This window comes from Oncorhynchus keta, unplaced genomic scaffold (assembly GCF_023373465.1).
Source record: "Oncorhynchus keta strain PuntledgeMale-10-30-2019 unplaced genomic scaffold, Oket_V2 Un_scaffold_8559_pilon_pilon, whole genome shotgun sequence".
NCBI classification, from domain to species: Eukaryota; Metazoa; Chordata; class Actinopteri; order Salmoniformes; family Salmonidae; genus Oncorhynchus; species Oncorhynchus keta.
Window position 1 is genome coordinate 106,873 of NW_026291008.1, and position 22,135 is coordinate 129,007.

At 46.3% G+C, this 22,135-nt stretch overlaps 1 protein-coding gene across 1 annotated transcript; it reads left to right on the forward strand.

Annotated features, from left to right (window-relative positions):
* Nucleotides 1-18,017: 18,017 nt before the first annotated feature.
* LOC127929597 (uncharacterized) lies at nucleotides 18,018-20,426 on the forward strand. The gene is made up of 6 exons (XM_052517576.1): nucleotides 18,018-18,641; nucleotides 18,681-18,713; nucleotides 18,792-18,989; nucleotides 19,023-19,182; nucleotides 20,089-20,319; nucleotides 20,410-20,426. The coding sequence occupies exons 1-6, from the start codon at nucleotides 18,066-18,068 to the stop codon at nucleotides 20,424-20,426; spliced, it is 1,215 nt and encodes a 404-aa protein (XP_052373536.1). The 5' UTR covers nucleotides 18,018-18,065.
* The last annotated feature ends 1,709 nt before the right edge of the window (nucleotides 20,427-22,135 follow it).

Sequence of the window (22,135 nt, forward strand, 5' to 3'; positions counted from 1 at the left end):
GAGTACAACATTGGATTTCCATTTATTTAATCAGTTTTTATTGCAAAAAAAATGCCATCAGAAGATGTATTATAATATCATTAACACAGACGTGACATGAATCAGATTCTTTATCCAAAGTATGATGATATTCATGTATTGCTCAAATAGTACCCTATTCTCTATATACTGTATGGTGCCTTCAGAAAGCACTCAGACCCCTTGACTTTTCCACATTTTATTACATTACAGCCTTATTCTAAAATGGATTAAATAAAAACATGTATTCATCCATCTACACACTATACCCCATAATGACAAAGCGAAAACAGATATGTAATACATTTTTGCTAATTTATTACAATTTAAAAACAGATATCTTATTTACATAAGTATTCAGACCCTTTGCTATGAGACTCGAAATTGAGTTCAGGTGCATCCTGTTACCATTGATCATCCTTGAGATGTTTCTACAACTTGATTAGAGTCCACCTGTGTTAAATTCAACTAATTGGACATGATTGGAAAGGCACACACCTGTCTATATAAGGTGCCATAGTTGACAGTGCATGTCAAAGCAAAAACCAAGCCATGAGGTCGAACGGAATTGTCCATAGAGCTCCAAGACAGGATTGTGTCGAGGCACAGGTCTGCGGAAGGATACCAAAACATGTCTTCAGCATTGAAAGTCCCCAAGAACAGTGGCCTCCATCATTCTTAAATGGAAGAAGTTTAGAACCATCAAGACTCTTCCTAGAGTTGGCTGCCCGGCCAAACTGAGCAATCAGGGGAGAAGGGCCTTGGTCAGAGAGGTGACCAAGAACCAGATGGTCACTTTGACAGAGCTCCAGAGTTCCTCTGTGGAGATGGCAGAACCTTCCAGAAATACAACCATCTCTGCAGCACTCCATCAATCAGGCCTTTATGGTAGAATGGCCAGATGGAAGCCTCTCCTCAGTAAAAGGCACATGACAGCCCGCTTGGAGTTTGCCAAAAGGCACCTAAAGACTCTCAGACCATGAGAAACAAGATTCTCTGGTCTGATGAAATCAAGATTGAACTCTTTGGCCTAAATGCCAAGTGTTACGTCTGGATGAAACCTGGCACCATCCCTACAGTGAAGCATGGTGGTGGCAGCATCATGCTGTGGGGATGTTTTTCAGTTGCAGGGACTGGGAAACTAGTCAGGATCAAGAGAAAGATGAACAGAGAAAATTCTAGAGAGATCCAGAGTGCTCAGGACCTCAGACTGGGGGGAAGGTTCACCTTCGAATAGGACAACAACCCTAAGCACACAGCCAAGACAATGCAAGAGTTGCTTCGGGACAAGTCCCTGAATGTCCTTGAGTGGCCCAGTCAGAGCCTGGACTTGAACCCGATCAAACATCTCTGGAGAAACCTGAAAATAGCTGTGCAGCGACTTTCCCCATCCAACCTGGCAGAGCTTGAGAGGATCCGCAGAGAGGAATGGGAGAAACTCCCCAGATACAGGGGAGATACAGAACAGGGCTCCGGGCAGCCGAGCGGAAATGGAGGAAAACTCGCCTCCCTGCGGACCTGGCATCCTTTCACTCCCTCCTCTCTACATTTTCCTCCTCTGTCTCTGCTGCTAAAGCCACTTTCTACCACTCTAAATTCCAAGCATCTGCCTCTAACCCTAGGAAGCTCTTTGCCACCTTCTCCTCCCTCCTGAATCTCCCCCCCCCCTCCTCCCTCTCTGCAGATGACTTCGTCAACCATTTTGAAAAGAAGGTCGACGACATCCGATCCTCGTTTGCTAAGTCAAACGACACCGCTGGTTCTGCTCACACTGCCCTACCCTGTGCTCTGACCTCTTTCTCCCCTCTCTCTCCAGATGAAATCTCGCGTCTTGTGACGGCCGGCCGCCCAACAACCTGCCCGCTTGACCCTATCCCCTCCTCTCTTCTCCAGACCATTTCCGGAGACCTTCTCCCTTACCTCACCTCGCTCATCAACTCATCCCTGACCGCTGGCTACGTCCCTTCCGTCTTCAAGAGAGCGAGAGTTGCACCCCTTCTGAAAAAACCTACACTCGATCCCTCCGATGTCAACAACTACAGACCAGTATCCCTTCTTTCTTTTCTCTCCAAAACTCTTGAACGTGCCGTCCTTGGCCAGCTCTCCCGCTATCTCTCTCAGAATGACCTTCTTGATCCAAATCAGTCAGGTTTCAAGACTAGTCATTCAACTGAGACTGCTCTTCTCTGTATCACGGAGGCGCTCCGCACTGCTAAAGCTAACTCTCTCTCCTCTGCTCTCATCCTTCTAGACCTATCGGCTGCCTTCGATACTGTGAACCATCAGATCCTCCTCTCCACCCTCTCCGAGTTGGGCATCTCCGGCGCGGCCCACGCTTGGATTGCGTCCTACCTGACAGGTCGCTCCTACCAGGTGGCGTGGCGAGAATCTGTCTCCTCACCACGCGCTCTCACCACTGGTGTCCCCCAGGGCTCTGTTCTAGGCCCTCTCCTATTCTCGCTATACACCAAGTCACTTGGCTCTGTCATAACCTCACATGGTCTCTCCTATCATTGCTATGCAGACGACACACAATTAATCTTCTCCTTTCCCCCTTCTGATGACCAGGTGGCGAATCGCATCTCTGCATGTCTGGCAGACATATCAGTGTGGATGACGGATCACCACCTCAAGCTGAACCTCGGCAAGACGGAGCTGCTCTTCCTCCCGGGAAGGACTGCCCGTTCCATGATCTCGCCATCACGGTTGACAACTCCATTGTGTCCTCCTCCCAGAGCGCTAAGAACCTTGGCGTGATCCTGGACAACACCCTGTCGTTCTCAACTAACATCAAGGCGGTGGCCCGTTCCTGTAGGTTCATGCTCTACAACATCCGCAGAGTACGACCCTGCCTCACACAGGAAGCGGCGCAGGTCCTAATCCAGGCACTTGTCATCTCCCGTCTGGACTACTGCAACTCGCTGTTGGCTGGGCTCCCTGCCTGTGCCATTAAACCCCTACAACTCATCCAGAACGCTGCAGCCCGTCTGGTGTTCAACCTTCCCAAGTTCTCTCACGTCACCTCGCTCCTCCGCTCTCTCCACTGGCTTCCAGTTGAAGCTCGCATCCGCTACAAGACCATGGTGCTTGCCTACGGAGCTGTGAGGTGAACGGCACCTCAGTACCTCCAGGCTCTGATCAGGCCCTACACCCAAACAAGGGCACTGCGTTCATCCACCTCTGGCCTGCTCGCCTCCCTATCACTGAGGAAGTACAGTTCCCGCTCAGCCCAGTCAAAACTGTTCGCTGCTCTGGCCCCCCAATGGTGGAACAAACTCCCTCACGACGCCAGGACAGCGGAGTCAATCACCACCTTCCGGAGACACCTGAAACCCCACCTCTTTAAGGAATACCTAGGATAGGATAAAGTAATCCTTCTCACCCCCCCCCCCTTAAAAGATTTAGATGCACTATTGTAAAGTGGCTGTTCCACTGGATGTCATAAGGTGAATGCACCAATTTGTAAGTCGCTCTGGATAAGAGCGTCTGCTAAATGACTTAAATGTAATGTAAATGTAATACAGGTGTGCCAAGCTTGTAGCGTCATACCCAAGAAGACTCGAGGTTGTAATCACTGCCAAAGGTGCATCAATAAAGTACTGAGTAAAGGGTCTGAATACTTATGTAAATGTGATATTTCAGTTTTACATTTTTAATAAATGTGCAAAAATGTCTAAAAAACAGTTTTTGCTTTGTCATTATGGGGTATTGTGTGTTAGATTGATTGTGTGTAGATTTTTCTTTAGAATAAGGCTGTAATGTAACACAATTTGGAAAAAGTCAAGGGTTCTGAATACTTTCCTAATGCTCTGTAGTGCACTACTTTTGACCACAGCCCTATGGGCCCTACTTTTGGCCACAGCCCTATGGGCTCGGGTCCAAAGTAGTGCACTAGATAGGGAATAGGGTGCAGTCTGAGATGCATCCTCTTATGGGACTGTGTGGTTTACTGTAGGTTAAGGAGCTAAAAGCCAAACTGGCGTCCCAAGAAGAGGATCTGACCCTGAAAATGCTGATGCAGAAGCTCTCGTCAGTTAGATTGGACAGCAGACTGAGATGTAGCTACCAGAGAGAGGCTGCAGATGTAGCAGGTCATCTTGTTAAATACCCAATCAGACATGGCTTAATTAAATATCAAATATCTGTATTACTAGATGGCATTTTTAATACTTGAGTGGCGCTTGATCTACCCGGTGCAATGGACAATAGAATAGTCCTAAAAGTGCAAACCCTAATCTCAATCAAGCGCACCTCAAATATCAAGACAAATACTTGACATTTATGCTTTTGACCCATGTCTATTATTTCACTTATTTCACTATTTCACAAAAAAGATCAAGCCCTCTTAGTTGAAGGAGTGACTTAGCTGACAGTGTCTGTGTCCTCTGTTCAGCTGTCTGTCATCCAGACAGAGGTTTCACTGAAGCATAGGGACTGTCAGACTGACCTGGCCAAGGCAGAGCCCATTCTGCAGGCTGATACTGCAGTGCTGGACACTCTTAACAAGGTACAATACTCAAACCATGTCATAGATTATAGAGTAATTGTAGCTAAGCCACATATCTAATAAGGGAACCAGTCAACCTGTAAATGAACCAGTTATTTACAGTACTAAATCACTCATCAAGTTAATGATCCTTTTGGTTTGTTGTATATGGTTCTTGATTGATTTATTCAACTGTCATAAACCCAGGTAAGTAATTGATAAATAAAGTATATTCTACAATAACTAGTGAATCTGACGGAGCTGAAATCGTTCGTCAATCCCTCCGGCGGCGGTGATCAACGTGGAGGTGATGGTGCTGCTGGCTCCGTGTGGCTTCGTTCCCAAGCAGAGGAGCTGGAAGGCTGTCACTGTGTCACTTTGTGGGCTATACTCGGCCTTGTCTCAGGTTGGTAAGATGGTGGTTGAAGATATCACTCTAGTGGGGCTGTGCTTTGGCAAAGTGGGTGGGTTTATATCCTGCCTGTTTGGCCCTGTCCGGGGTTATTATCGGATGGGGCCACAGTGTCTCCTGACCCCTCCTGTCTCAGCCTCCAGTATTTATGCTGCAGTAGTTTATGTGTCGGGGGCTAGGGTCAGTCTGTTATATCTGGAGTATTTCTCCTGTCGTATCCGGTGTCCTGTGTGAATTTAAGTATGCTCTCTCTAATTCTCTCTTTCTCTCGGAGGAGGACCTGAGCCCTAGGACCATGCCTCAGGACTACCTGGCATGATGACTCCTTGTTGTCCCCAGTCCACCTGGCCGTGATTCTGCTCCAGTTTCAACTGTTCTGCCTGCGGCTATGGAACCCTGACCTGTTCACTGTGATTATTATTATTTGACCATGCTGGTCATTTATGAACATTTGAATATCTTGGCCATGTTCTGTTATAATCTCCACCCGGCACAGCCAGAAGAGGACTGGCCACCCCTCATAGCCTGGTTCCTCTCTAGGTTTCTTCCTAGGTTTTGGCCTTTCTAGGGAGATTTTCCTAGCCACCATGCTTCTACACCTGCATTGCTTGCTGTTTGGGGTTTAGGCTGGGTTTCTGTACAGCACTTTGTGACATCAGCTGATGTAAGAAGGGCTATATAAATACATTTGATTTGAATTGTGTCAATCACATCATCGTCTGTCTGAGGGATACCAGTGTAATCTGGGTCTGGCCTTGACCCTGTATGTACCCTGCATGTCTCATCCTCACAATTCAGCTGGATGATGGCTCTTTGAATATAGTTCTGAATGGAGCCAATGCCACTGCACTGTACGATCCTCTGGGCTCGAAGATGAATGTTCTTGGATTGTCTTTATTATGTTGGCTCAAGAAGTCCCTCAACCAATCCGACAATAGTCTGCCTTGTGACATCATCAACATGTGCAAGACGTGTTTTACAGTCAAAGGTGGTGTTAGTTCCACTTGACTGACAACAATACATCACCCTTTCTACATGAATATGTATTGTATCTTGATGCAAACATGTCTCCCTGTGGCCTCCAGGTGATGACCTCCTGCAGGCGCTGGTGTCGTATTACAAGGACCACATCGTTGAGTCATGTCTGGTGGTGAAGGCCAGCATCCCGGAGTCGTCTCTTCACTGCTGATGTTGAGACGCTGGTACTATTTAATGAAGCTGCCAGTTGAGTACTTGTGAGGCTGTAATCGAACCCACAAGTGCTGATGCTCCAGATACACAAATGCTGATGTTCCAGATACTCAACTAGTCTAAAGAAGGCCAGTTGTATTGCTTCTTTAATCAGAACAACAGTTTTCACCTGATGAAACTGGAGGTAAGAAGTGTTGTATTATAAATCACCGCGCTGGGTTGAAATCGCCAGCTCTCACAACGACCATATGCCACTCAGCCTTGTCTTGTCATGAAGCCTATCTAATCTGTGATTCTGTGGTGTTTCTAACAGGGGTTGGATATCAACCTACAGAGCCTCACAGTCCAGTTTGAGAAGGCTGCTGATGACAATGTCCAGTGCCAGGAGGAAGTGACCCACACCAACCAGACTATCGAGCAGGCCAACCAGCTGGTCAAGGGCCTGGAGGTCCAGAGAGGAGGGGCTGGGGTGGGGGTCAGTCCTGTCATGCCTGATACACACTATAGAGCCAAACCCAGCTGTTCTGGGCCGGGTAGTGGTTACACATCCACCATAGTTTCTGGAACCATGCTGGAAAGGACAATGGGAAAAGAAAATACCTGAGCCAGCAACGCACGGTTCAGCCATATAGTGTGTATCAGGGATCAGTGTGTCTCACCTGGCATAGAAGTGACTGGCCACAGAGCCCGAGGCACGCTGTCTACCAGGAGGTGGGGTTGACAGAAGTGTATCAGTAATATGGATGAGGACTTGTTATAATGTCCCTGTGATGTGGCTGTGTCTGGCTGGAGTGTGGTGGAGGGGATGGAGCTTCAGGTCTGGCTCGCCAGCCTGTTGGGGATCAGGGAGGATGGAGAGGGAAATAGGGATGGACCACAGCAAACGCACCATTAAACTGGGCAACTGTCTCTGTCTGGCCCACAGCCCAGTGGAGAAGAGAGATGGCAGGAAGGCTGCATGGACCATACACTCAAGCTGGGCAGCAGACTGGCCTGAAGATGTGTGTGTGTGTGTGTGTGTGTGTATATGCCATTTAGCTGTGACTTACAGTCATGTGTGTGTGGGTGGTGTGTGGCGTGTGCTCTACCAACTGTGTGTGTGTGTGTGTGTGTGTGTGTGTGTGTGTGTGTGTGTGTGTGTGTGTGTGTGTGTGTGTGTGTGTGTGTGTGTGTGTGTGTGTGTGTATTCGGTGCACGTATAGATATTTTGGCTACAGTGTCTTCTATTCTACTCACATCAAGTCCAGGTGTTGCATCTTAAACAAAGTGGTCCAGTGAGGATCCAAAATGTTTACGTCGGTCCGTTAATGTGAAATCCAATGGGAGTCATGTTTTTCTGCCGTGGCCACATTCACACGTTCTACTTTCTTATTCAACAAAACAAATGTGGCTCGCATGGGACAGCTTGACTTTTCCACATATCAAGATAAATGATATGTCTTTGTGGCATTGATCTGGAAGCCACGGTGTTTAGACTAATACATCAGACTATATTTAATCATTAACTTACCTCACAGGCTCAACAGCTGTTGGAAATTAAAAACGCTTCACCCCAAGACTGAGTGATATTACAGACAACCCATAATGCATTAGGGTAAAATTATAGTGATTTTTAACTGTCTGGGAATTTATTATGCCACATATTCTGGCCCCATGGGCCCTTGTGAAGAAACGCCAGGCGTGATTTACCGGGTTCAGGCTGTCACAGCTGGTCATACTATGGAAGGATTCATTGGACGCTAAATAGATGCTGAGTGAATTTGCAGGAAAACTTTCAAAGCCAGTTTGGTGGAATTAGTGTTGTATACTTTATTGCTTTAGGTTCTTCTAGTCTGGCCGATAGACTGGGTGGGGAAACACATTTCAGCCTAGATGAACCTTTCATCCCAGAGTTTGAAATATTTGAGGTGCTTTGAAGTTAAATGCAAGTTTCAAGTTTCCAGTTTATTCTAAAAGTGATTTTATCCATACACTGTGGACTACGTTTCATACTGCTTTTGGTGGTGTATATTGTCATGAAGAAGCCTGGTTTATGTGTGTGTCCCAGTCAGAAAAGGAGTGGTGGTCCCAGGCAGAAGACTCTGAGTGGTGATGTTCTCCTCACCTCAGCTTCTGTCTCCTATGTGGGTCACTTCACCAGGCCCTACCGACACCAACTGCTCTACGAAGCCTGGATACCCTTCATACAGTCACAACGGGTAAGACCCCAAATGGCACCCTATTCCCTATGTAGTGCACTACTTTTGACCAGTGGGGCATTATCAAGCTGCTCCTTTATCCTTTATCGTGTAGATATGTCCTAAACTGTTTTTATTTGTGGTCTTTAATTGATTTAATTTGAATAATTTGATTGTGGATGTAAATTTAGGGATAACCCAGCTGGAAATGAATCTTGGTGAAATAGTGTTGCCTCTCTCTCTATCGGCCTGCATGGTTGTACAGTCGATACCCCACACACAGCCAACCGAGTCACATCACCGCCTCCCTGCTGTCAGTTCCAAATGCCACCCTATGTATTATTTAGTGCACTATATAGTGAACAGGGTTCCATCTGTCTGTCTCTCTGTGTGTTCCAGGTCTCCATCCAGCAGACAGACGACCTGGACCCTGTCCTCATGCTTCCAGACGATGCCACCGTGGCTGCCTGGCACAACCAGGGCCTGCCAAACGATAGGATGTCCACAGAGAGCACTGCCATCCTGACCACCGGCGAGTGCTGGACTCTTATGATGGACCCCCAGCAGCAGGGCATCAAGTGGATCTGCAGGCGCTGTGGGCCAGAGCTCAGGGTGGAGCTGCTCCACCAGATGGAGTGAGAGAGGGAGGGCGTTGTTTTGACGCATTTCATTAATGATAGTAGAGATTTCAGAGGGGGGGGTGAAAAAGGAAGGGAAGCAAGTTGGACTTGGAACATTGATGGTCACAAGGGTTTGTTTTGTATCACTGGACAGTGTCTATCAGAGTGGTCCAGTCTGTTTGTACTTTAGCCAAACATATACAGTAGAGTTTGATAACCATAGAAGATTTGGTGTCTGGACAGTAGATACAGGATGGGACCAGGCTAATCACTGGTCACTACTAATTATCAGCTACAGTGCATTTGAATTGTTTTGCAGAATTATTACAATTTAAATACAGAAATATCTTATTTACATTAGTATTCAGACATTTTGGATTCAAATACATTTACATTGTTATTCTTCTGAAAGCCAACTTCCTAACTCCGCCCATCCATGTGTCATTGAGCTTGCCGGTTACCAAATGTAAAAAAGTATTCAAGTTACCTATTCCAGTGAATCATTCGGGTTACACTTTAAATGAAATACCTACTGTACGATTAATGCTTTATAACATCCTTTATAATGCCTTATAATACAATTGTAAGTGTATTATAACTTATTATACAGGATGCTATAAAGTATAATTCTCTCTAAAGTGTTACCATCATCATTCTCTACAGGTATTTGGATGTGTTAGAGCCCTTGCCTATGGAGTAACCAGTCTTGTCTACAATTACTAATCTATAGTTGTGCCTATAGCCTGTAACCAGTCTTGTCTACACATTACTAATCTATAGTTGTGCCTATAGCCTGTAACCAGTCTTCTATAGTTTGCCTATAGCCACATTACTAATCGATCTATAGTTGTGCCTATAGCCTGTAACCATGGTTTTATATCCCTTCTGATAATACAGTCTTGTCAATCTACTTTCCCAACATTACTAATCTAAAGCCTGTAACCAGTCTTGTCTACATTACTAATCTATGGGCCTGACACATTACTAATCTATAGTTGTGCCTATAGCCTGTAACCAGTATTAGACCTATAGTTGTGCCTATCTGCCATTATAGAATGGCCTATAGCCTGTAACCAGTCTATTACACATTACTAATCCTATAACCAGTCTTGTCTATAGCCTGTAACCAGTCTTCTCTACACATTACTAATCTATAGTTGCACATTACAACCTAATCTATAGGGCCTGTAACCAGTCTGTCTACACATTACTAATCTATAGTTGTGCCTAGAGTAACCAGTCTTGTCTACACATTTTATTAGTGCTATAGCCTGTAACCAGTCTTGTCTACACATTACTAACTATATAGGGTAACCAGAGTTGTGCCTATAGTGCCATCTGGGACACAGACAATGCCAGAGGATTTGCCTGACTGACGCTAGAGTCTCACTGAGTGGTGGACAGCTCCAGGGACATGACTGACTGGGATATGATTGCTCCTTGCTCTTTAGATTAAAGATGAATTTGTATTGCGTGTTCTGAATCCCTGAGGCAGACGTATGGATCGCCCCTCTGACGCCTGGTGATAGATGTTCATTGGCCTGCTCATAGTCTTTATGTGGTGAATACTGAGCAGTTATTCTTCGGTGGTTAGCCCTGAATAGTGGGCGGCCAGCCTCTCTTGTGGGTAAGGGACTTGTGCCTTTCCCTCTCTGAAAACGAATGGGAACAACACACCACCACCACACTCAACAGTGGTCAGGAGTGTATCCAGGACAATCTCCAATACAGATCATTAGGCTACATAGACCTATGTAGTCTAATCATAAGCCGATCACTAGGCAACGTGAGCCTATAGTTTGTAGTTGATTTGGTCATAGCCGTAGCGTAGGTTATGGAAAGAATGATGAATCCACTATGATGTGAAATGGTTGTGGATGTATTTCAATCTATTACACTGAGTCCCTTTGAACCAATGGAGCAAATAATCCAATCACCAAGCATATTAATTCACCTCCACACCACCGTTGTTATGATTATCTGAGTTCAATCCTCTAAATGAACAACATATCACAATGTAACAGGAAGTATCTACGGTGCAAATGGAAAAACAGAAACACTATAAATCCACCTCCTCTTCTCAGCCATCAACACACATCTGTCTTGTTCCTTCCTTTCCCTGTGAAACCAAAGTGTGTGTGAATGTTATTGAACATCTGAGACTGAACATGTATTGAACTCCTAACAGATACAGTGCTGCTGTTGTCTGTCGACCCATGACAATTCATCCCTGTGGTAAATCTGATTATAAATTCATCCGCTGTAGATGACCTGCGCTTGTTTCTGCTTGTGATTAATACAACCTGCTGTGATGGCCATGATGGATACGGTGGGGCTCCACAGCTGAAGTTCATTAATAATTGGAATGTTGTAGAGTGTGAAGTAATGAATACTAATTATTTCCTTTCATGGCTGACGGAAGACTACAAGCCAATCCATCAGCCCAGGACTTTCATTTGGTGGAGTAATGGTTCTATCAATAGTACATTCATTTTTGCTTGTGAAGATATAGAGTGTAACAGGATCCGGGCCATGGGAAACATGGGAAGGGTAATTAGTGAAAAATGAAAAGCCACCGGGTTTGTCGAAGCCTCTGCTAATTGAATTGAAATGGAGGAACAGATAAATACTGTATTGGTTACTTTGGGAGACGATAGATTATCTCGTGGATACATTTAAGATTATTTCCTTGTGACCTTTCAAAGTTTGGAGAAGCATGAGGATCTCTGACCAGAGGGCTTCTGGTTTAAAGGGATACTTTGGGATTGTGTCTACTTCCCCAGTCAGGTGAACTCATTGATACCATGTTTATGTCTCTGTGTCCAGTATGAAGGAAGTTAGAAGTAGTTTTGCGAGCCAATGCTAACATAGCGTTAGCGCAATGACTGGAAGTCTATGGGTATCTATTAGCATACATCGTACCCCCACAATTTATTTTGCCGTACCGGACCGGATGGCGGGCCAGACCGCACCGGCTAACTTTCACCCATGTGTGTGTGTGTGTGTGTGTGTGTGTGTGTGTGTGTGTGTGTGTGTGTGTGTGTGTGTGTGTGTGTGTGTGTGTGTGTGTGTGTGTGTGTGTGTACATCAGAGGTGTTGGGGGAAAAGCAGAAGACATACAGTATTTCCATCCCATTGTGGACTAATAAAGTCCATCTTATTCTAGTTATTGCATCTATCTTAGTGTATAATTATGTTCATGATAACCAGGTAAAATGAATCATACAGTAGCCTGTAGTTTAGTATCACTGGTGTTAGAACAACAAGGGAAACATGTACTGTTCAGCCTCTCTGATGTACAGTAGTATCTGGGAGTTTAGTATCACTGGTGTTAGAACAACAAGGGAAACATATACTGTTCAGCCTCTCTGATGTACAGTAGTATCTGGGAGTTTAGTATCACTGGTGTTAGAACAACAAGGGAAACATGTACTGTTCAGCCTCTCTGATGTACAGTAGTATCTGGGAGTTTAGTATCACTGGTGTTAGAACAACAAGGGAAACATGTACTGTTCAGCCTCTCTGATGTACAGTAGTATCTGGGAGTTTAGTATCACTGGTGTTAGAACAACAAGGGAAACATGTACTGTTCAGCCTCTCTGATGTACAGTAGTATCTGGGAGTTTAGTATCACTGTGTTAGAACAACAAGGGAAACATGCACTGTTCATCCTCTCTGATGTACAGTAGTATCTGGGAGTTTAGTATCACTGTGTTAGAACAACAAGGAAACATGTACTGTTCAGCCTCTCTGATGTACAGTAGTATCTGGGAGTTTAGTATCACTGGTGTTAGAACAACAAGGGAAACATGTACTGTTCATCCTCTCTGATGTACAGTAGTATCTGGGAGTTTAGTATCACTGGTGTTAGAACAACAAGGGAAACATGTACTGTTCAGCCTCTCTGATGTACAGTAGTATCTGGGAGTTTAGTATCACTGGTGTTAGAACAACAAGGGAAACATGTACTGTTCAGCCTCTCTGATGTACAGTAGTATCTGGGAGTTTAGTATCACTGGTGTTAGAACAACAAGGGACACATATACTGTTCAGCCTCTCTGATGTACAGTAGTATCTGGGAGTCTAGTATCACTGGTGTTAGAACAACAAGGGAAACATGTACTGTTCAGCCTCTCTGATGTACAGTAGTATCTGGGAGTTTAGTATCACTGTGTTAGAACAACAAGGGAAACATGTACTGTTCAGCCTCTCTGATGTACAGTAGTATCTGGGAGTTAAGTAGCTCTGGTTTAGGATGTGTACTTGCGTCAAGACTTAAATTCCATGTGTTATTAAATAGGCCTACTGTTTAATAATCTAGTTAGTAGAGCAATGCGCGCTCCATTTCACAGTGTTCACTGCAAATGAAATGTACTGGGGAGGAATGGGGAGGAATCTGGAGCATGACTGAGGCCCTAGTTCATAGCTCATTGTGTTAACTGACACATACACACACAGGTGGTGGAGGCCAGAGAGATCAAGACAAAGATCAACGAGGCCAGAGAGATCAAGACAAAGATCAGAGAGATCAAGACAAAGATCAACGAGGCCAGAGAGATCAAGACAAAGATCAACGAGGCCAGAGAGATCAAGACAAAGATCAACGAGGCCAGAGAGATCAAGACAAAGATCAACGAGGCCAGAGAGATCAAGACAAAGATCAACGAGGCCAGAGAGATCAAGACAAAGATCAACGAGGCCAGAGAGCTCTCTGTTCTACTTCATCATCTACAACCTGCACAGAATCAACCCCATGTACCAGTTCTCCCTCAAGGTGATTATAACATCTTATAACCCCATGTACCAGTTCTCCCTCAAGGTGATTATAACATCTTATAACCCCATGTACCAGTTCTCCCTCAAGGTGATTATAACATCTTATAACCCCATGTACCAGTTCCCCCTCAAGGTGATTATAACATCTTATAACCCCATGTACCAGTTCTCCCTCAAGGTGATTATAACATCTTATAACCCCACGTACCAGTTCTCCCTCAAGGTGATTATAACATCTTATAACCCCACGTACCAGTTCTCCCTCAAGGTGATTATAACATCTTATAACCCCACGTACCAGTTCTCCCTCAAGGTGATTATAACATCTTATAACCCCATGTACCAGTTCTCCCTCAAGGTGATTATAACATCTTATAACCCCATGTACCAGTTCTCCCTCAAGGTGATTATAACATCTTATAACCCCATGTACCAGTTTTCCCTCAAGGTGATTATAACATCTTATAACTCCATGTACCAGTTCTCCCTCAATGTGATTACAACCCATTATAAACCTCTTATAACCCCATGTACCAGTTCTCCCTCAATGAGATTATAACCTCTTGTAACTCCACATACCACTTCTCCCTCAAGGTGATTATAACCCCATGTACCAGTTCTCCCTCAAGGTGATTAAAACCTTGTATAACTCCAACCTTGTCCAGCTCCCTGTGCCTGTCTCCCTGTACCTGTCTCTGTACCTGTCTCCCTGTGTCCAGCTCCCTGTGCCTGTCTCCCTGTACCTGTCTCTGTACCTGTCTCCCTGTACCTGTCTCTCTGTACCTGTCTCCCTGTACCTGTCTCTCTGTACCTGTCTATCTGTACCTGTCTCCCTGTACCTGTCTCTCTGTACCTGTCTCTCTGTACCTGTCTCTCTGTACCTGTCTCCCTGTGTCCAGCTCCCTGTACCTGTCTCTCTGTACCTGTCTCTCTTTACCTGTCTCCCTGTGTCCAGCTCCCTGTACCTGTCTCTCTGTGTCCAGCTCCCTGTACCTGTCTCTCTGGAACCTGTCTCCCTGTACCTGTCTCTCTGTACCTGACTATCTGTACATGTCTCTCTGTACCCGTCTTCCTGTGTCCAGTTCCCTGTACCTGTCTCCCTGTGTCCAGCTCCCTGTACCTGTCTCTCTGTGTCCAGCTCCCTGTACCTGTCTCCCTGTACCTGTCTCCCTGTACCTGTCTCCCTGTACCTGTCTCCCTGTACCTGTCTCCCTGTACCTGTCTCCCTGTACCTGTCTCCCTGTACCTGTCTCCCTGTACCTGTCTCCCTGTACCTGTCTCTCTGTACCTGTCTCCCTGTACCTGTCTCCCTGTACCTGTCTCTCTGTACCTGTCTCCCTGTATCTGTCTCCTTGAACCTTTCTCCCTGTACCTGTACCTGTGCTCCAGACCTTCAACACAGTCTTCCACAAAGCGATAGAGCGAACGGAGTGGGACGAGGACGTGAGGGCCAGAGTGTTCTCCTTGACCGAGGCCGTCACCTACTCAGCATTCCTCTACACCAGCCGGAGCCTCTTCCAGAGAGACAAGTCAACCTTCCTGTCACACAACGCCTTCCAGGTAAGTGGCCCGGGGCCGCCCCAAAAGGTTGGCCCCCCCTGTCATTCTCATGAATCTAAGCACTTATTCTGGCCCCACATTAGCTTCAATTAGAGGCCGTCAGCGGGACAGAAGGACCATACGCTGCTTTTGATTAGCTCTCCCACCTGGCCTGGCCAAAGCTGTTCAGACTGCTACCTCTGACAGGGGGTGTGGCCTGATGGCAGAATGCTAATAGCTGTCATGGCCACCTGCCTGTCGCCAACTGTTCTCAACTCCACTGTGAGAAAGTGTCTACAGTAAGGCTGTCATTCACCTGGTCGTGGCTTCACAAGTCTCTGTTTCAGATGAATGTTTCTGGTAGCCGAGGCCACATTCTTGTTTGATCAAACACTTTATTGATAGGATAGAAGTTCTGATCTGAATAATCCCCTAATCTAATCTATACCTGTTATATCTCTGTTGTCTCTCCTCTCCAGATTCTGCTGACCCGTGGGCAGATTGAGGCCCAGGAGTTGGACTTCCTGTTGTATTTCCTAGTGGAGCCCAGCGTAGCCAGCCCTGTCTCCTTCCTGTCCCCACAAGCCTGGGGAATCGTCATGGTAACACACATCTCCAAGGCTGCACCTTAAATCACACCCTATTCCCCATTGAGTGCAATAATCACATCCTATTCCCTATAGACTGCACTAATCACACCCTATTGAGTGCACTAATCACACACTATTCCCCATAGACTGCACTAATCACACCCTATTCCCCATAGAGTGCACTAATCACACCCTATTCCCCATTGAGTGCACTAATCACACCCTATTCCCCATTGAGTGCACTAATCACACCCTATTCCCCATTGAGTGCAATAATCACATCCTATTCCCTATAGAGTGCACTAATCACACCCTATTCCCCATTGAGTGCACTAATCACACCCTATTCCCCATTGAGTGCAATAATCACATCCTATTCCCTATAGAGTGCACTAATCACACCCTATTCCCCATTGAGTGCAATAATCACATCCTATTCCCTATAGAGTGCACTAATCACACCCTATTCCCCATTGAGTGCACTAATCACACCCTATTCCCCATTGAGTGCACTAATCACATCCTATTCCCCATAGAGTGCACTAATCACACCCTATTCCCCATAGAGTGCACTAATCACACCCTATTCCCCATTGAGTGCACTAATCACACCTATTCCCCATAGACTGCACTAATCACACCCTATTGAGTGCACTAATCACACACTATTCCCCATAGACTGCACTAATCACACCCTATTCCCCATTGAGTGCACTAGTCACACCCTATTCCCCATAGACTGCACTAATCACACCCTATTCCCCATTGAGTGCACTAGTCACACCCTATTCCCCATAGACTGCACTAATCACACCCTATTCCCCATAGAGTGCACTAAAATGAGTGCACTAAGAAGTACAGTAGCACATTGTGTTTGCGATCCAACTGGCACCTTTTTCCCTATGTAGTACACTATTGACCAGGGCCCATAGGGAATAGGGAGCATGCAATGGGACATTGGCAGCTTAGGGTGGTGTGATGATGATGATCTCCTCAGACCCTGTCTACCCTGGATGAGTTCCGGGGGGTTGGACCGGGACATTGAGGGCTCAGCCAAGCGCTGGAGGAAGATGGTAGACTCAGAGTGTCCTGAGAGAGTGGGGTTTCCTCAGGACTAAAAGCTCCCTTGTAACGGCGTTCTTCGTTTGTAGAAAGAGAGTCGGACCGAAAAGCAGCGTGGTGGTTACTCATGTCTTTAATGAAAGAATAGCGATACATGAAATAACTTAATAAATACAAAAACAACAAACGGAACGTGAAAACTAATTACAGCCTATCTGGTGAACACTACACAGAGACAATCACCCACGAAATACACAGTGAAACCCAGGCTACCTAAATACGGTTCCCCATCAGAGACAACAAGAATCACCTGACTCTGATTGAGAACCGCCTCAGGCAGCCAAGCCTACACTAGACACACCCCTAATCAACCACAATCCCAATGCCCACAAAAACCCCAATACGACAATACAATAAACCCATGTCACACCCTGGCCTGAACAAATATATAAGGAAAACACAAAAATACAATGACCAAGGCGTGACATCCCTACAGAAAGTCATTATGCTGAGAGCCATACGCCCTGACAGAAGGACCTACGCCCTCAGGTGAGACATCGGTTATGTCCCAATTGGCCCCCTATTATTCCCTATATAGTGCACTACTTTTGACCAGGGCCCAAGGGTTCCATTTGGGACTGAGACATCAGCACTACATATTCTACAGTATTCTTTCATTTCTGGTGAGGATGTGTGGCCCCTGCACTTGTTTGTAAACAGACTTGGAAGTGGTGAATGTAAATGAACAGTTTTATGCACTTCAAGCTTTGCCAGTAAGGAAATGATAGTAACATACTGCATTTCACCTCTATCAGTCCCATAGTGAGGAAGTAACTAAATCTGTGACAGGAGCTTTGTGGAGGAGAGCTTGGGAACGAGATATGTGGACGCTGCCAAGCTGGAGAGCAGCCCCTCCAGCCCTGTGATCTGAATCCTCTCTCCTGGAGTGGACCCACTCAACAATGTGGAGAACCTGGCTACACAACACACTAACACCGGGCTGCCAACCCTCCTCCTAGAGAGCTACTGGGTTGAGCAGCAGACTCCAGTCCTGTTCTCACATTAACCACCTGATTCAGATACATCCTGATGATAAGAAGCACGTGGGGACTGTGGAGAGATATTCTGAGTGTCTTGTGTCCTGTGTTGTGGGATTGAGGCTGGGTTTCTCCATAGAGCTGGGGACACTACACAATGTGTCTCTGGGTCAGGAGGAGGTGGCTGACATGGGCCCTGCAGAAAGCCTATCAACACAGACACTGGGTCATCCTGCAGGTAGGGAACAGCAGACACTGGGTCATCCTGCAGGTAGGGAACAGCAGACACGGGGTCATCCTGCAGGTAGGGAACAGCAGACACTGGGTCATCCTGCAGGTAGGGAACAGCAGACACTGGGTCATCCTGCAGGTAGGGAACAGCAGACACTGGGTCATCCTGCAGGTAGGGAACAGCAGACACTGGGTCATCCTGCAGGTAGGGAACAGCAGACACTGGGTCATCCTGCAGGTAGGGAACAGCAGACACTGGGTCATCCTGCAGGTAGGGAACAGCAGACACTGGGTCATCCTGCAGGTAGGGAACAGCAGACACTGGGTCATCCTGCAGGTAGGGAACAGCAGACACTGGGTCATCCTGCAGGTAGGGAACAGCAGACACTGGGTCATCCTGCAGGTAGGGAACAGCAGACACTGGGTCATCCTGCAGGTAGGGAACAGCAGACACTGGGTCATCCTGCAGGTAGGGAACAGCAGACACTGGGTCATCCTGCAGGTAGGGAACAGGAACAGCAGACACTGGGTCATCCTGCAGGTAGGGAACAGCAGACACTGGGTCATCCTGCAGGTAGGGGACACAGCAGACACTGGGTCATCCTGCAGGTAGGGAGGGAACAGCAGACACAGACACTGGGTCATCCTGCAGGTAGGGAACAGCAGACACTGGGTCATCCTGCAGGTAGGGAACAGCAGACACTGGGTCATCCTGCAGGTAGGGAACAGCAGACACTGGGTCATCCTGCAGGTAGGGAACAGCAGACACTGGGTCATCCTGCAGGTAGGGAACAGCAGACACTGGGTCATCCTGCAGGTAGGGAACAGCAGACACTGGGTCATCCTGCAGGTAGAGAACAGCAGACACTGGGTCATCCTGCAGGTAGGGAACAGCAGACACTGGGTCATCCTGCAGGTAGGGAACAGCAGACACTGGGTCATCCTGCAGGTAGGGAACAGCAGACACTGGGTCATCCTGCAGGTAGGGAACAGCCGACACTGGGTCATCCTGCAGGTAGGGAACAGCATTTGTCAGTATGGAAGTATTTGATTGAGGTTGCATGGCTCAGTGGAACAAATGGAATAGTCCACAAAGTGCAGACAGTACCCTGGGCTTCTGGCACTCAGACGTTCAAACTACTTTCTGAAAACTGTATTACAGTGTACAGCAGGGCTGTCATATTCCAGTCCTGGAGGGCCCAAACATCATTCATTCTACCTGGTAGTTAATTACACTCACCTGGTGTCCCAGGTCTGAATTAGTCCCTGCCGCATTGGGCCAGTAACCGAAAGGTTAGTGGATCGAATCCCGAGCTGACAAGGTAAAAATATGTCGTTCTGCCTCTGAGCAAGGCAGTTAACCCACTGTTCCCTGGGCACCGAAGACGTGGATGTGGATTAAGGCAGCCCCCGCACCTCTCTGATTCAGAGGGTTACATACGGAAGACACATTTCAGTTGAAGGCATTAAGTTGTACAACTGACTAGGTCTTTCCTTTTCCCTTTGATTAGAAGGAGAGAATGAAAACCAGAAGTGTTTCGGCCCTCCAGTACAGCCTGCTGGACACGGTAATACAGTAGGTAAGTCTATACTAGTGGAAGTCTGGAGGGTCATAGTGACTGTATGATGTTGGTCCAGCAGCCAGCCAGCGACAATAGAATAGAGCACCTGATTCAACATGATTATCTGCCTTCTTGAGCTGAGCCAGGGAACCTAAGGCAATTTGGTTCAATTTGGTTCTATCAATTTGGTTCAATCAGTTTGGTTCAATCAATTTGGTTCAATCTAAAGCGTGATTAGATTAGATCAGCTAAATCAGCTGCTTCGGTACTTGGCTGGAACAAAAGTGTTTAGGTCTTGTTTCTAGAAACATTTCCCCTCATTAAGAAACGCTAATGAACACATAAAATACAATAAATACAGTTTTGTGTGTGTGTTGTTTCGGTCAGAAAGTGCACCTGGTGACGCATTGGTTGCCCACTCTGGAAGCCCTCCTGGAGAGGACCGGGGCGGACACCATGACTACCGGGTGTTCATCAGCAGGGAGCCAGCGCCCAGCCCTGACCAGCACGTCATCCCCAGAGGCATCCTGGAGGACGCCATCAAGATCCCCAACGAGCCACCCAGCGACATGCACGCCAGTCTGCACGCTGCTATCCACAGCTTCAACCAGGTCAAAGGCAAACATATGGTTGATTTTTAAAAAAAGTTGTTTTGAAGATATAGAATATAACTCATACTGTTCAAGTGATGCCTTGTGAAATGAGCAGGGTTCCTCAAGGAGTGAAGCTCACAGCAGCTGCCTTTCACCTAGTTACAGCAGCTGCCTTTCACCTTTACAACAGCTGCCTTTCACCTGTAGTGAAGCTTACAGCAGCTGCCTTTCACCTGTAGTGAAGCTCTTACAGCAGCTGCCTTTCACCTGTAGTGAAGCTCTTACAACAGCTGCCTTTCACCTGTAGTGAAGCTCTTACAACAGCTGCCTTTCACCTGTAGTGAAGCTCTTACAACAGCTGCCTTTCACCTGTAGTGAAGCTCTTACAACAGCTGCCTTTCACCTGTAGTGAAGCTCTCTTACAACAGCTGCCTTTCACCTGTAGAGAAGCTCTTACAGCAGCTGCCTTTCACCTGTAGTGAAGCTCTCTTACAGCAGCTGCCTTTCACCTGTAGTGAAGCTCTTACAACAGCTGCCTTTCTCCTGTAGAGAAGCTCTCTTACAGCAGCTGCCTTTCACCTTCTTACAGCAGCTGCCTTTCACCTGAAGAGAAGCTCTTACAGCAGCTGCCTTTCACCTGAAGAGAAGCTCTTACAGCAGCTGCCTTTCACCCGAAGAGAAGCTCACTTACAGCAGCTGCCTTTCACCTGTAGTGAAGACCCGCCCAGCCTTGGTTACTGTTGCAACCTCAGTTACATTTTCCCTGGAATTCCCATTTCCCCATATGAACCACTGGCAAAATCCCCTCACAATGATCTCAAACTGTTGGGTATGTTGTGGCACCCGATAGTTTAATCGGGTGGTTGTGGTGGACTGTCATTACAGTTGCTTCACAGGAACCTGGTAAAATGAAGGTTGTAGTGTGTCTAGCCACTGGATGGTTCTGAATGCACCGTCACCATGCAGCCAAACCTAGTAACTAGGAGTGTGCCGATCTCGTCATACTCGTATTCGTAATTGTATCCGTTTTATCACACTCGATACTCGTAATCGGATTTACTGGTGATCGGAAAACCCGGAAAAGATTTAGATGAAGGTAGACTAATGCAGCCTGTATTTATTCCAGACACAGATTTATATGAAGGTAGACTAATGGAGCCTGTATCTATTTATTCCAGACACAGATTTAGATGAAGGTAGACTAATTGAGCCTGTATTTATTCCAGACACAGATTTAGATGAAGGTAGACTAATGGAGCCTGTATTTATTCCAGACACAGATTTAGATGAAGGTAGACTAATGCAGCCTGTATTTATTCCAGACACAGATTTAGATGAAGGTAGACTAATGCAGCCTGTATTTATTCCAGACACAGATTTATATGAAGGTAGACTAATGGAGCCTGTATTTATTCCAGACACAGATTTAGATGAAGGTAGACTAATGCAGCCTGTATTTATTCCAGACACAGATTTATATGAAGGTAGACTAATGGAGCCTGTATCTATTCCAGACACAGATTTAGATGAAGGTATAGACTAATGCAGCCTGTATTTATTCCAGACACAGATTTATATGAAGGTAGACTAATGGAGCCTGTATCTATTCCAGACACAGATTTAGATGAAGGTATAGACTAATGCAGCCTGTATTTCTTCCACAGATTTAGATCTTCATTTATTTGATTTGTTTTCAAATCAGGACTATCAGGACTACCTGGCCTGATGACTCCTTGCTGTCCCCAGTCCACCTGGCCGTGCTGCTGCTCCAGTTTCAACTATTCTGCCTGCTTTTATGGAACCCTGATCTGTTTACAGTACGTGTGCTACCTGTGCTGTTT